The sequence below is a fragment of the Molossus molossus genome, unplaced genomic scaffold (genome assembly GCF_014108415.1).
Source record: "Molossus molossus isolate mMolMol1 unplaced genomic scaffold, mMolMol1.p scaffold_m16_p_19, whole genome shotgun sequence".
NCBI lineage: Eukaryota > Metazoa > Chordata > Mammalia > Chiroptera > Molossidae > Molossus > Molossus molossus.
Window position 1 is genome coordinate 10,573,278 of NW_023425354.1, and position 13,022 is coordinate 10,586,299.

At 46.7% G+C, this 13,022-nt stretch overlaps 1 protein-coding gene across 5 annotated transcripts in view; it reads right to left on the reverse strand.

Annotated features, from left to right (window-relative positions):
- Positions 1–13,022, reverse strand: part of CEP112 (centrosomal protein 112) — a 341,295-nt gene that overhangs the window by 35,964 nt on the left and 292,309 nt on the right. For all 5 annotated transcript variants that reach the window (XM_036269316.1, XM_036269315.1, XM_036269313.1 and 2 more), the window contains one exon: positions 4,891–4,980. In XM_036269316.1, coding sequence (XP_036125209.1) covers positions 4,891–4,980 — 90 coding nt within the window. The remainder of the gene's footprint in view (positions 1–4,890; positions 4,981–13,022) is intronic.

Consider the following 13,022-nt stretch of genomic DNA (forward strand, 5'->3'; position numbering starts at 1 on the left):
CGGGAGCGAGAGAGGCCCTCCAGGAGCTGCTGGCAACAAGGGAGGTGGGAGCCCAGGTGGTCCCCAAGAAGCTGGCGGAGAGGCTGCCCCTCCTCTGACTGCCCAGAAGGACCCAGTGCCCTTGAGGCCGCAGGCTCTTAACAGGAAGGTGTGCCAGCAGTCCAAGGCCTGCCTGGGCAGTGGGACCCTGACCTGGACAAGCTGCAGAGCCTCCTCTCCCTCCCTCGCGGGGTCAGGGAGCATGGCCGGCCCAGTGCTGTGTTCTTCCCACACTTGTGCTGCGGAGGCACTAAGCCACTTACAAGAGTGAGAAAGAACCTCCTTCAATCCCATGTGGGAGTCTGCGCTGCCTACACGTCTCCTCTGCTCCGGTAGACTGTGAATTCCTCCCTGGTAGCACACTCATCTTTGTTTCTTCTTGGCACCCACCACTGACCAGCACAATGTGCCCTTCCAGAGTTAAATGAAAACCGCAGGACCCTGCTGAGAAATGCACAGCATTGTATTTTACTGAATAGGGGATCTCTGCTGGTTTTCTCACTAATGTATTTAAAATAATTTTCTGGAAAACTGAGCAACCAATGTAATCAAAGCTATTAATACTTTCAAATCTTAAGACACCTAGTTCCATCCAGGGGATCTGCTACATGTATACTATTATCTACGTCACATTAGGTTAAAATCTGACATTGTTTAGTGCCTTTGTGAAAAATATATTCTTTGTACAGTGTTAATAATACAAGTGAATTTTTAAACTATTTCTTTTCTTTCCTGTCTTTTCTATAATTTAGCAGACTGAATCATCTTGGCAAGGGTTAGCAAATTACTTAGTCTCATTGTGAATAATGAGACATTGTTTGCTCCGGAATCTGAAGATACACTACATATATCCATGTCACAGTGTTCGCTATATGCAAAGTACAATATCCTGGGAGTAAGCAGCCACAAACCACGGGGTAGGAGCAGTCCTGCCCTGGGTTTGCCACTGCTGTGTTAGGGGAGTCGCATCCTTTCTGATGACTCAGTTTCCTTGTACAATGCGGAAGCTGGATCGGAGCTCTGATCTCCCCTTGTTTGCTGCAATTATGGATTCTTGCTCAGATTTTATCTGGAATTAGAAACTGTTAACTCCTGGTATGGATTAAAATAATGATGATTTTGAATTACTTTACTATTTGTGAATTACAGAACAAAATCATGTTTCTGCAAGGCTGACTTAGAAAGCTAGTGTTTTCTAATTTTATTTCGTTATCTTCAACCTGCATAAGGAACAAACTAACCCTCTGTAACTATGAAGAACAAGCCTCCTCTGGGCCCGGAGCTGACTGACCCGCCAAGGGTGAGGACTTGGGAGAGTTGACGGCACTGAGGCAAGGGGTGGGCAGCAGCAAGGGTACCACCCATCAAGACCTGATGGGAAGCAGCTTTTTGTTTTTAATTAAAAACATAACTTTTAAAATGCCTCATTCATTTTTTGTTTTCATAGAATCAAAACACAGAAATTTTTCTTAAATGAAAAACAGAAACAGTTTAAGCTTTTTTTTTTTTTTTTTAAAGCAAGCAAGTTAAAAAAAGCCCAGGAAATTATCCTTTGTAATTCTGCCAGTTTCAATTTTGACTCTTTATGCAACCAGTATCAGGATAATAACATTTGGTTGAAGAGAAAGAGAAGTTTCAAGCTGAAGTGCATGCGCTCCAGTTGTTTGGCTGATGTGCACGTGTTCCTGTTGTTTGATTGGCTGATGTGCACGTGTTCCGGTTTGATTGGCTGATGTGCACGTGTTCCTGTTGTTTGATTGGCTGATGTGCACGTGTTCCGGTTGTTTGATTGGCTGATGTGCACGTGTTCCGGTTGTTTGATTGGCTGATGTGCACGTGTTCTGGTTGTTTGATTGGCTGATGTGCACATGTTCCAGTCGTTTAACTGACTGATGCCAGTGACTGGGACCCCCGTGTGCTTCACAGATGCAAAAGGAAAATCATATGCAACAATTTCAAGGTTTTAAATATCCTAAGTAAGCTCATATATAAATGGACCCTAAAAATGTACAAGACAGTGCTTCTAATTATTTTAACTACTTCTATTTGTGTCACAAATTGATAGGTGGGCATAGGTCAAATTTAGATAAAAATAAAAGTTAAACTAAATTAACACAAGCAGTATTTATCAAGTACCCATTATTGCTCAACAGTTTTGTTGAAGCAATTGGCATTTTTTTCTAGCTACCCCCTAGGATCTCGTGGAAAGGACCCAACATTTTATAGTTGTACAGATTATGAAATATTCAGCTTTACCCAGGGGTATTTCCTGACATTTCTTTGGTAAACTGGTAGCCTAATAAAAGATATCAGGAATTAGTGTAAGAAATAGTCTCAAAAGCTATTGTCACTACAAAGATGAAAGCAACTTTGATGATCAAAAAGAAGTCAATAAAAAGAGACTGAAGTGGTTCCTGAATCCTTCCCCATTGTTCATTTGGGATTTCTTAATTTCCCTACTCTCAACATATTATGGAATTTCCTGTGTGAAGTTTTGCCATGAATTAAAGTGATGTCAACAAAGTTTTACCTTAAGTCATATTTTATCACAAACTGAAGAAGCCTGGTCCTCCAGGGAGCACCATTTCCTGCTTTTAAGAAGCTTGTCTTCTTCAGTTACAAGCATCCTAGACAGAAGGTGGAGCCCAGCTGACCTTCAGTGACAATGAAACCTACCATTCCACTCAACTGCCACACTAGCATCCAAGGAGGCATTTTGCCTGTAGCCACACCTGCTCTGCTTTCATTCCCTTTGCTCTTGCTCTTCTGCCATGGGAAGCGAATGCAACTGCACCAGACGTCTGGGACATATGTCTGCTTTCCTGCCACCCTTAGTACAGGAACTTCCCTGTCTCTGCTGTGCAGCTTTTTTAATTTAAATATTTTTTTTATCCTCACCCGAGGACATTTTTGCATTTATTTTCAGACAGAGCAGGAGGGAAAGAGGGAGGAAGAAAGAGGAAACATTGATGTGAGAGAGACACGCATCAAGTGACTGCCACCCACACAACCTCAACTGGGGCCGGGGACAAACTGCAACCGAGGTACGTGTCCTTAGCAGAAACCGAACCCGGGACTCTCTGGTCCATGAGCTGATGCTCTAACTGCTGAGCCAAACCGGCCATGGATATGCAGTTTTTTATGAACTAAAAATGTAACTTAAGCCACTCGATGTGTCCCTTTCACATGGATGTTTCTCTCTCTCTTCCTCTCTTTCCCTTCCACTCTATCTGAACAAAAAAATGGAAAAATGTCCTCGGGTGAGGATAAAAAAAAAAAAGTAACTCAAAAAGTATCATAAAAGGAGCAAAGATTGGAATTCAGATAAACGTGGATTTGAATACACCTGTATTATTTACTAGTTCTATGACCTTGGCGAGTTCTTCAATCTCTCTGGGTTTTCCTGTACCTTCTGTGAAATGGGTGTGATAACCCTGGCTTTATAGCTATGGTGGTTATCAGCATAAATGAACTAACGTGTATAATATTTCTTGTATAGTATCTGTTATCTTGTAGCCTTTCATAAAGTGTAGTTATTAATTTTCATTCTAGTGTTATCTTATTTTGTGATCCTACTATTGACTGTATGACATAGGCCTATGCAAAAAAAATATATATATATATGTGTGTGTGTGTATATATATGTGTGTGTGTGTATAATTTATACATATGTTATATACATATATATACGACATGGATATTATGTTGGGTATATATTACAGAGTAGGAAGTAATTATAAGAAGTCAACAATTCAGTAAGTGTTAATACTCAGTCTACCAGATGCTCATGTACACTGTTCTGTTCAGTCCCTACCTCGAGATCCTTTTGTAAACATGCCCAGAGATGAGAAAAGTTTCCCTATCAGGCTTACTTCAGTGTTTACTCTTCCCATAAGGTCAAAATGACATAACCTGACATTCCTGTACTGAACTTATGTGCAAACAATTCACCTGTGGCGGGACCCAGGGTGAGGCGTGGTGGCCAGGACAATGTTAACAGTGCTGTGCCCAACAGCTGAGGACAATGCCTTCATAAAGGCTTCATTGAGACCCGTGACCTTCTTTATACATTGTTGACTTTTTAGTTTGTCAAAATTACCACAAGGAATAATTCACTATAACCACAAGAACTAAATAAAAATAATCCTGCTATTTGAAAATGAAATAGGTCATTAGCTATCATCATAGCCAGATTATTCTGGTTATATTTGCTTTATTAATATACTAGAGAGGAGAGAATTCCAACTCGAAGCAAACGAGACTCGTCTCGATCCTCTGCCCACCTGTGGTGAAGCACCGGCGTGACAGAGACTGCTGGCTGCACGCCGACGTCCCTCTGCCCTCCCTCCTGCTCCTTCTCTTCCCAGAGGCAGATCCCCAAGGTCTAGGCTGGTTCTGGTACCCTTGGTCCTCTGGCCAGGGGTCAGACATGCCAGGTTGAGCATGTGACACGTTCTGGCCATTGAGATGCAAAGGGAGGAGGGTGGGGGTATTGGAAAAGGTCTCCCTACTCTTCAGAAGGGGGCCTTAGACACAGTCAGTCCCTTTCTGCCTCTGGATGTTGCTAGGTCTGCATGGGATGCCTTGGAATTGCTTTCGGGATGAAGTCAACACGGGAAGAGCCACAGGAATGTCAGAGGCGAGCCAGGGCCTCGAGGCTCTCTGCCCGGAGCCTGCCCTACCTACAGACTTCTGGTTTTGTGAGGTAATACGTCTCTTTGTTGTGCGTGCCAGCTCGGAGGGGAGGGTTCTGTTACGTGCAGCCAGAGCATCCCAGTGGAAACAGGAAACACATGAGCTCCTCGCTGTGGCGAAAGGACATGAGCAAGCAGCCGGGGGTGGGGTGGGTACCTGCTCCTGTGCCTCCAGTTCCTTGTGCTGCAGTTTCTTCTCTGCACATCGCACTTGGTTCGCACGGTTTTCCAGCTCACTGTGCAAAGCCTGAAACAGCGTACGACAAACATGTAAACGAGAAAAACTAGCACCCTTGAAAAAACAGTTTTATCACCTGAACTGGCACCAAAAAGGCCTCAGATCTCAAACCTATTACTGTTGTTCCAAAGAGTTAGGCAAACAAAACCAGATTTTAAATGTCAGGCCCAGATGTTTTCCACTTTAGGAATAACTAGTATAAAAATTCCAAACTTATAAAACAGACACATTAGCAGGTGTCAGTTTATTTTATAAAAACAGCTCTGATGTTCCCAGCGTAGAGCCACAAGCATGCAATAAAGCACAGTACTGCTGCTAATGAAAACAGCTCCGTCGGTGCACCTGCAAAGGACACTCACACTCTGAAAAGTGTTGTGACAGCTAGGAATTGTAATATTGGACCAACATGACACTTTTCAAAATTTACTATGGCAATTTGAGTAACTTGTGGTAACCTTACAGAAACGTCTCTACGAGGTCATTGAGGGTGGTGCAGAATTTGAGGAACCTGTAAGAAGTGAACGGAGATGAACTCTTTCAGTTGCCAAGTAGCTCTGAGAAATAGAATTCAGGTTAATACAGGGAACTTACAAACCACAGAGATCAGTAGTTATCATTACATCAATTACTATTTTAAGTCAAGAGGTGAACTAGAAAAGAAACAGAATCCATTCAGAGCACCCGATATAACTGTAGATATAATACGTAGAAGTTTACAGTGAGCAGAACACATGAGATGATAACTACAAAGATGCCAAATTCTCAAAACACAATTCATTCCACCAAGACTACTGAGTTTCTGCTGTATGTCAAGGACCCGTTCCGGTTAGAAAGAGCAGTGACAGAAAACAGACAAGAAGTTCCCTGCTCTCATGAAGCTTACACTATATTGGGGGCAGACGATTCGCAAACCGTAAGTATGATATATGTCAGGACAAGTACAGAAGAAAAATAAAGGCGGAAGGAGGATATTCTGGAGTGGGGTGGGGGAGGGGTATTGCAATTTTAAACTTATGGTCCAAGAAGGCCTAAGTGAGCAAAGACCTGAAGAAGAGAGCAAGTCACACAGATGTTTGCAGAAAGAACCTTCCAAGCAGGACACGGTGAATGCAAAGACCCTGCGGTAGCCTGCAGGAGGAATCCGCAAAGGCCAGTGTGAAGAGTGAGCACAGGAGCAGCAACGTCAGGGACATACCAAGGGTCAAGAACTGTCTGTTTCACTCAGACGTAGACGGGAAGCTCGCGGAGGGTTGTGGGAAGATGCTGCGCTGTTGCCGTGGAGACTATATTGAAGAGGGATAAGAGCAGAAGTAGGGAGGCAGGGCAGAAGCCACTGACCTGTAATGGGACAGGATGACGGAGAACTGGACCAGGATGGTAGCAGTTTGGGACGAGGGAAGTGTCGGATCCCCGACATAATCGAAGACAGCAATGACAGCCCTGAGGTGTGGGTGCTGAGCATGGGGAAAAAGGCCCCAGGGATCGCAGTGTCAGGGGGAAGGTCTGGAGCTCAGCCTGGGCTACGTTAAGTTTGGAATTCCTGTGACACGTTCCAACGGATGTGAGGTAGCAGAGTGCGAGTCTGGAGCTCAAAGTGTCTAAGTTAGTGTCCATCACACATTCTTTCAATGCAATGACAGTTTTTCTGCATACGGATATAGACAGCATTTCTTAACCTTTCCTGGGGTTCTAGACCCATTTGGGCAGCTGAGGAATGCATATTTTCCTGCCCCCACTCTTTCCTGCTCCCCAGCTCACCCCACACTGTTGTCAGGGGGATCTTCAGCCTAGATCTAACAATGGTCATTCCCACACTGCAGTGCTCACACCACGCTCCAGTACTCTGAGCACAGTCGGCACTCAGGGACGTTCGTCTTCCAGCTCTGGCCACGCTGAGCTGCAGTGAAGACTCAGAGTCCTGTCCACGTCCTGGAGACTATCAATAGCAATGGGAGCGATCACCATCGACTGAGGGGATGTGATTTTTAACCCTCTCTGCCATCCTGTGCAGCAGGTATTATTTCATCCATGTGAGAGAGGACATAACTGAGGCTCAACAAGGTTATACGGCTTGCGTTGGCCCACGTGGCCGGCAGGCAGGCACAGCCTGGACTTTTAACACACCAACTTCCAATTCAATACGTCCGCGCTTCTCCATGCTGCCTTTCTCCCTCTGACCTCTTTGTTCTTTGTGGGGAAGCTGCCCCACCTGGTCTGCTCAGTGGTTGCTCTCCCTGGCCTATCTCGAGGGCTGAGTCATACCCCGCTGGGCTTTATGCCTCTGGTGTCCAAGGTAACTCATTCCCATGTCTGGGTGAGACTGAAGCTCGGGGTTCTCTCCTCTTTGTGTCTGCAAGTCAGATGCCAGGCCCGGCCAGTGCCTGGCACACTCCTGCATGGAACTCGCGTGTGGAAGGAACGAATACATATGTGAACGCTATTCCCTGAGGAAACTGACCTGCACGCCAGGGCTTCAGCCATCCTTACTATGGCATGTTCAAGCTAAGGTTACTATGCTTCTCGAAATACGGATCGTCCACACAGCTATACTCTACACACATATTACATATGCATATATGATATTATTAGGATTTATAATAACATTGTCTGGTATCTGCCACAATAAAAAAAAAAAACTTGCTTTTTTTTGGTTTTTATTTTCCTTTCACAGAAGAAAAGCAAAGGCGATGTGCACATCCCTAGTCTTAAACAGAAACGTGTTCCCCACTCCTGCCTCGCCTCCCCCATCCTCTGAGCACACACCGGACTGCTCCTGCCCCCTGCTCTCCCGAGCCGGTCTCACCACGGTCACGTGCTCCCTCCCGGTGCCAAAGCCAAGGCCTATTTTCTCCGCGTGCAGCGGCCTCCGCCCTGCGCATGCCCAGTGCCCCCCCCCCAGGACACAGGCGTGCAGCGGCCTCCGCCCTGCGCATGCCCAGTGCCCCCCCCAGGACACAGGCGTGCTGCGGCCTCCGCCCTGCGCATGCCCAGAGCCCCCGAGGACACAGGCGTGCAGCGCGAAGCCAGGGGCCGCCGCAGAGGCTGCGCTGAGCGGGCCTGGGAGAGGGCCGGCGGGCCCGGGGCCGGGGCCATGGCGAGGGCAGCGGGGGGGAAGAGGAGCGGAGACACCGCCAGGCTCTGACACCGGACGACCGGACCGCAGTGACAGCAGGGGCGGAAAGAGCGACAGGGAGGGCGTGGGAGGGCGTGGGAACGGCGGGCAGTCTGGTTTGTGGCGAGTTGGGTTTAAGGTGCTGGGCGATTGCCAAGGGCACCGGGCACGCTGGGCAGGTGGGTGTGGACAGTGGTGATGGGAGGGGTGCAGGCGGGGACACTTCCTTGGGGAAGGAAGTAGAAGCGCTCCTAACACCTGCCCTTGGGTGACCCCACGTTAAGAGCAGGCGGGGCAGAGGCCGGGAGGGCCGGCGAGGGCCGCGGGAGCGCCAGGAGCGGGCGCTGCAGGGACGCAGCCCACAGCTGCGAGGGGACAAGCGGCCGTAGGCCGACCCTCCCCACGCTGCCGCGGGAGGGCATCACAGCTGCCATTTCCCGTCTGTCAAAATGCACGTGAAATCACATTTGCTTTTCAAAATGGCAACACTGTTCAAAGTGCTCTTTGACAACTCATTGGTTCTCAACCTCCCTAGTGCCGCGACCCTTTGACACAGGTCCTCATGCTGTCTGTGGGTGTATCTGTGTGGGGGGGACCCGCCTGGAGACGGATCGAGGAGCGGTGTCTCAGTTCCGAAGACCATCAGAAATATGTTTTCCAATCATCTTAGGTGACCCCTGTGAAAGGGTCATTCGACCCCCAAAGGGGTCGCAGCCCACAGGGTGGGAACCGCTGGGTCACTGAAGCCGTAACACATGTGCCTGCCCGAAGGTCCATCGGAGAAAGCAGTTTGTCTAGAAATTACTTTTATTGTCTATTAAGAAATCAGTTCAAAAAACTGAAGAGAAACCAAATAATAGTCCACTTCTTTAAAAGTTAAAGTGTACTAGATGAAAAGAAATGACAGTTTGTGTTGGCAGCTATTCCTGGTCTCATAGTCTAAGAATTATTAGGCTATTAGAGCGCCGACCGGAATTCCACACAGGACTGTGTGAAAGTGACCACAATTACTCCATAAGTACCAGCAGGAACTTTCTTTTAAGTTGTGGCTTCTTTATTCAAATCCTTCAAGTCTGACACACACAGAAATCACAACTTTTAGTTTATTCCTGAGAAAAGCCCAAAATAATTAGAGAACGGAATGTCCAACTTTGGGTAAAAAAAACAACCACTGGAACAGTTAAACTGTTTACTCTGCAAAATCATCCTCGTCCCTCAGCCCTGTGGGTTGACCTGCATCATTACTGAGAAGGCAGCTCTCGCGACGGAATCGGAGGCGGCAGGAAGCTCCAGGCCGACTCCGGGTGCTCGGGTTGCTCGGACACAGTGACACTTCCCAGAGGAAGAGTGTAAGGGACCTGACGAGCTTTCCGAGAACAAGGGGGGGCGCCACACTGTTTCAAAGGGATAATCTGGTTTGTTTCTTTAGAATATGACAATGCTTAGAGAGAATGAAAGTGTAAACTATTTTGCGTTGACGGACCTCCCGGGGTGAGAAGCCTGGGAGCGAACGGACCCACAAACAGTTCTAGGGCTCTTCTGTTGTTTAGGGGGTGCATCATCGTCAGAGCTATTCTCATGAAATCTGTGAGCATGGTTCAAACAAGCCACTCAGCCTGTGAAACCACGTGCTGAGGAATTAGGTGTACTCTGATTAAAACCAGTTCTTTCATAGTTCTCAATCCATCAAACAAACATGAAATGATGGCAGAATCATGCCTTCTAATAATGAATAAATGAAACAAAATTCATTTCGATTATAAAGTGGCTAATAAGCTATTTAATAAAGGGAAATGTCACCGAAAGGGGGAAATACTGTGCCACGATGATAAACGTCTAATCAGAATGTTCCCAGTGTGTGAGGCATAGGCAGAGAAGTGTTTGCACTTAGAACTGTCTTTCTGACCTTGGCTTTCAGCCAACTTCTCAGCGGCACCCCCGGATGGGGGCGGGGAGTGGGTGTCTGTTCTCGCACGAGATCCCCAGGACCTGACTACCTTTCCCGACGGGCTGTCTTTGCACACAGACTGTCTTCAGCTCATAACCCACAGCATCCACACCCCAGCTTCTTCCCAGAGATACAGTCTCAAACCTTCTACTTCCCCATCTTTACCAAAACCTCGGCTGCGAGAAATGTGGAAAATCCACTTGCCAGTCCGCACAGAACCAACAGGGTGAAGGCTCCCTTCTCTCAGGCACTCCTGTTGCGCAGACGGTGGAATCGCCCTCCCACCGCTCCGTGTTCAAACCTGTCCTTGTCGTCAGGGAAGTCAGTCCTTCACGCTGATGCTCCACCGCACTGTGCGTGGCCAGTCTTGGCTGATGCTTGTGTCTGACCTTTCACAAAGCGCACGGGCACCTTTTCCTGGGCCCGCCATGAACTGAGGGCAGAGGATCAATTCTTTCCCGGGTTTGGTAGCATGAGCACGTTGCGCACGTCCTCTGGAAAGTGGGAACCTTGAAGACTACAGAGTTCTTCTACTTAAAGGGACTAGATCAAAGCATATTTAAGCAAAAAAACTGTGGTTCCGTGCTGCCCCGTGTGATACAAAACTGGGACCTGCAAGGGCAGCCTGCCCTGAAGCGAGGGGGCTGAGCTCTGCTGGATGAGACGCAGAGGCGCCTGCAGGCCGGGGACTTGACGAGAGAGGAAGGCTGTCTATGTACCAAAGATGCTGCCAAGAAGTCAGCCTGGCAAACTGTTGAAAATTGGTGAAGCTGGGTGATGGGTAGATGGGGGTTCTATCCACCATTCGCCCTACGTTTTTGTGTTTGAAAGTTTCCATAATAAAAAGTAAAAAAAAAAAAGAAAGCTTTTCCTACTTAAAAAAACATGAAATTAGCCTATCCTTCCTTTCGCGAGGTTTGAATTTACTATCTTACTTCAGAGAAGACAGATGACCCATCCTGCAGCGGGTAGGAGGGATCTAGAAGGATTTCCCCGTAGAGTTTGGACATAAAGTGAAGGAAGCAAGAAGTGGAAAGCTCAGAGTCTGACCAAAGAGGACGATCACCGGGAAGGGGAGGCTTACTTATATTTTTTATGGAGATATAATTTGCATACAGTAAATGTCCAGATTTGCTTTTTTAATGGTGATGGTCTGTTTTACATTTAAAACATGTGATATGATTTAAAACTCTGTGTCAAAAGACATCTGTTAAGATGATAAAATGGTGATACAAAGCACCTTCCACTCATGGGCTCACCGTCCAGCAGCACCTGCTGTGTGGCCACAGTGGACAGAGGCTGTGAAGGCGAAACAAGGGCGACTGTCGCGGACACTCGCCGACGCCCACAGCTGAGCGCGTTCCTTCAGTGCAGCCTACAAATGTGCCAGCAGTGTTTTCTGATGAGTGGGTTTCTCTGACATGTAGAAGGCCATGGAAACAGCAAATGTTTTGTTTTCTTTCCTACTACTGCTAACTGAAAGATAAGGGAAACTGAAATAAAAGGAGTAGACTCACTATGTTTATGTCTGATTCGTAGACTTATTTTTTTTTATCACATCTTAAAAACTGGGGTACAGCAAGAAGCCCAAGCCGTGTCCCCGGAGGAGATGCATCTGAGGCTGAGGAAGATGACACGATGGCAGAGAGAGTGACGTTTTTACTGGGTGGTCTCACTGGCTATTGACGGTGGCCATTCTAGCTCCTGTTTTATTTTATTTTATTTTTTTAAATAGGCTAAATCTACTAACAAAAGTAACAAGTCTTGTTCAACTGAAGTGCCAGTCAAGATTTCTTTTAAAGCAATTTCTTCATTCAGACCTTCCCAGGATGAATAACAAACCATAAAAAAGTTTTATTAGTGATTCTACAGTAATGGAGAACGGGGTCATACTACAGATCTAAAGAAAACCAGACCCACAGTTACTGCAGAGTCCACTAATGCATTCAAAGCACAACAGTATACTTTTTTTCCTTCATGGCTTACATTCAGGTTTTTAATTTCTTTTTGCACATTCCAAGCAAGCACCTTTTTTTAAGCCTCATAGCTCAGTCTCGTGATAACTGGCACGAAGGAAAGGGGTTCTGTGGTGGCTCTAACCCAGAACATACGCTGCTCTTCACATGAAGCAACAATTCCTTTCAGGCGGAAACTTTTCGTTGTCGCAAACAAACCAGACGTTTGAGAAACTGCACTTTGATATGAGCTATTGCTACAGTTCTGATTGGGTTACTGACTCCACACAAAAGGCAGAGACCCTGGGCCAATATAAAAAACAAAAGTGTGCTTTGACCAAAGAATAAGAAAGTTCTCACTTGTTCTCTCTTCTCTCACCGATTCTCAGTTCTTTAAAATTCCTAAAGAACTTCCTTTCAAAGTCCTAAAAATGAACTCTTTACAAAGTTAGCGTTTCCTCGTCTTAACAGAGGTTCCAGGAAAAGAAATCGTGCTATTCCAACTCTTTGATGATCTAAGGAAGCTGGACTCTCCTCGCACACCTCATTAATGTTTTCCCGTCACACAAGACCATCCTGACATTTCCCACATCTCCTCTTAAAGCAGCCGGCCCACTGCTGCTCGGGAAATTCAAAGCTCAGCCCTCTGTCACCCAGACAGCGTCACCTGTGAACAGTGCTTATCTCGGGTGGTAGAAATCTAGGATCAAGCTCAAGAACCACAGCTAGGATTTGGGGGTTCACAGAGGCATTTCCTCATTTGGCTGCTGTGAGAGCCGCAGACACTTGAGCCTTGTCCATGGAGCAGAGAGGGAGCCGTTGAATCTCACGAAACCCTCCTCCGCCGCGCCTGCCCAGGGAGAGGGGCACCCCTAAGCCATCGGTTCATTTCCATTTTCTTACCTGGCTAATCATTGACACATGCGAGGCCTTGAGCCTTCAGCATCGCTCCAATTTCCCTCCGACGAACTCTGAATTTCTCCTCTATTAAAACCGAAGTCAGGCTGTTTCTTCCATGAAACATTTCCACTCTAGA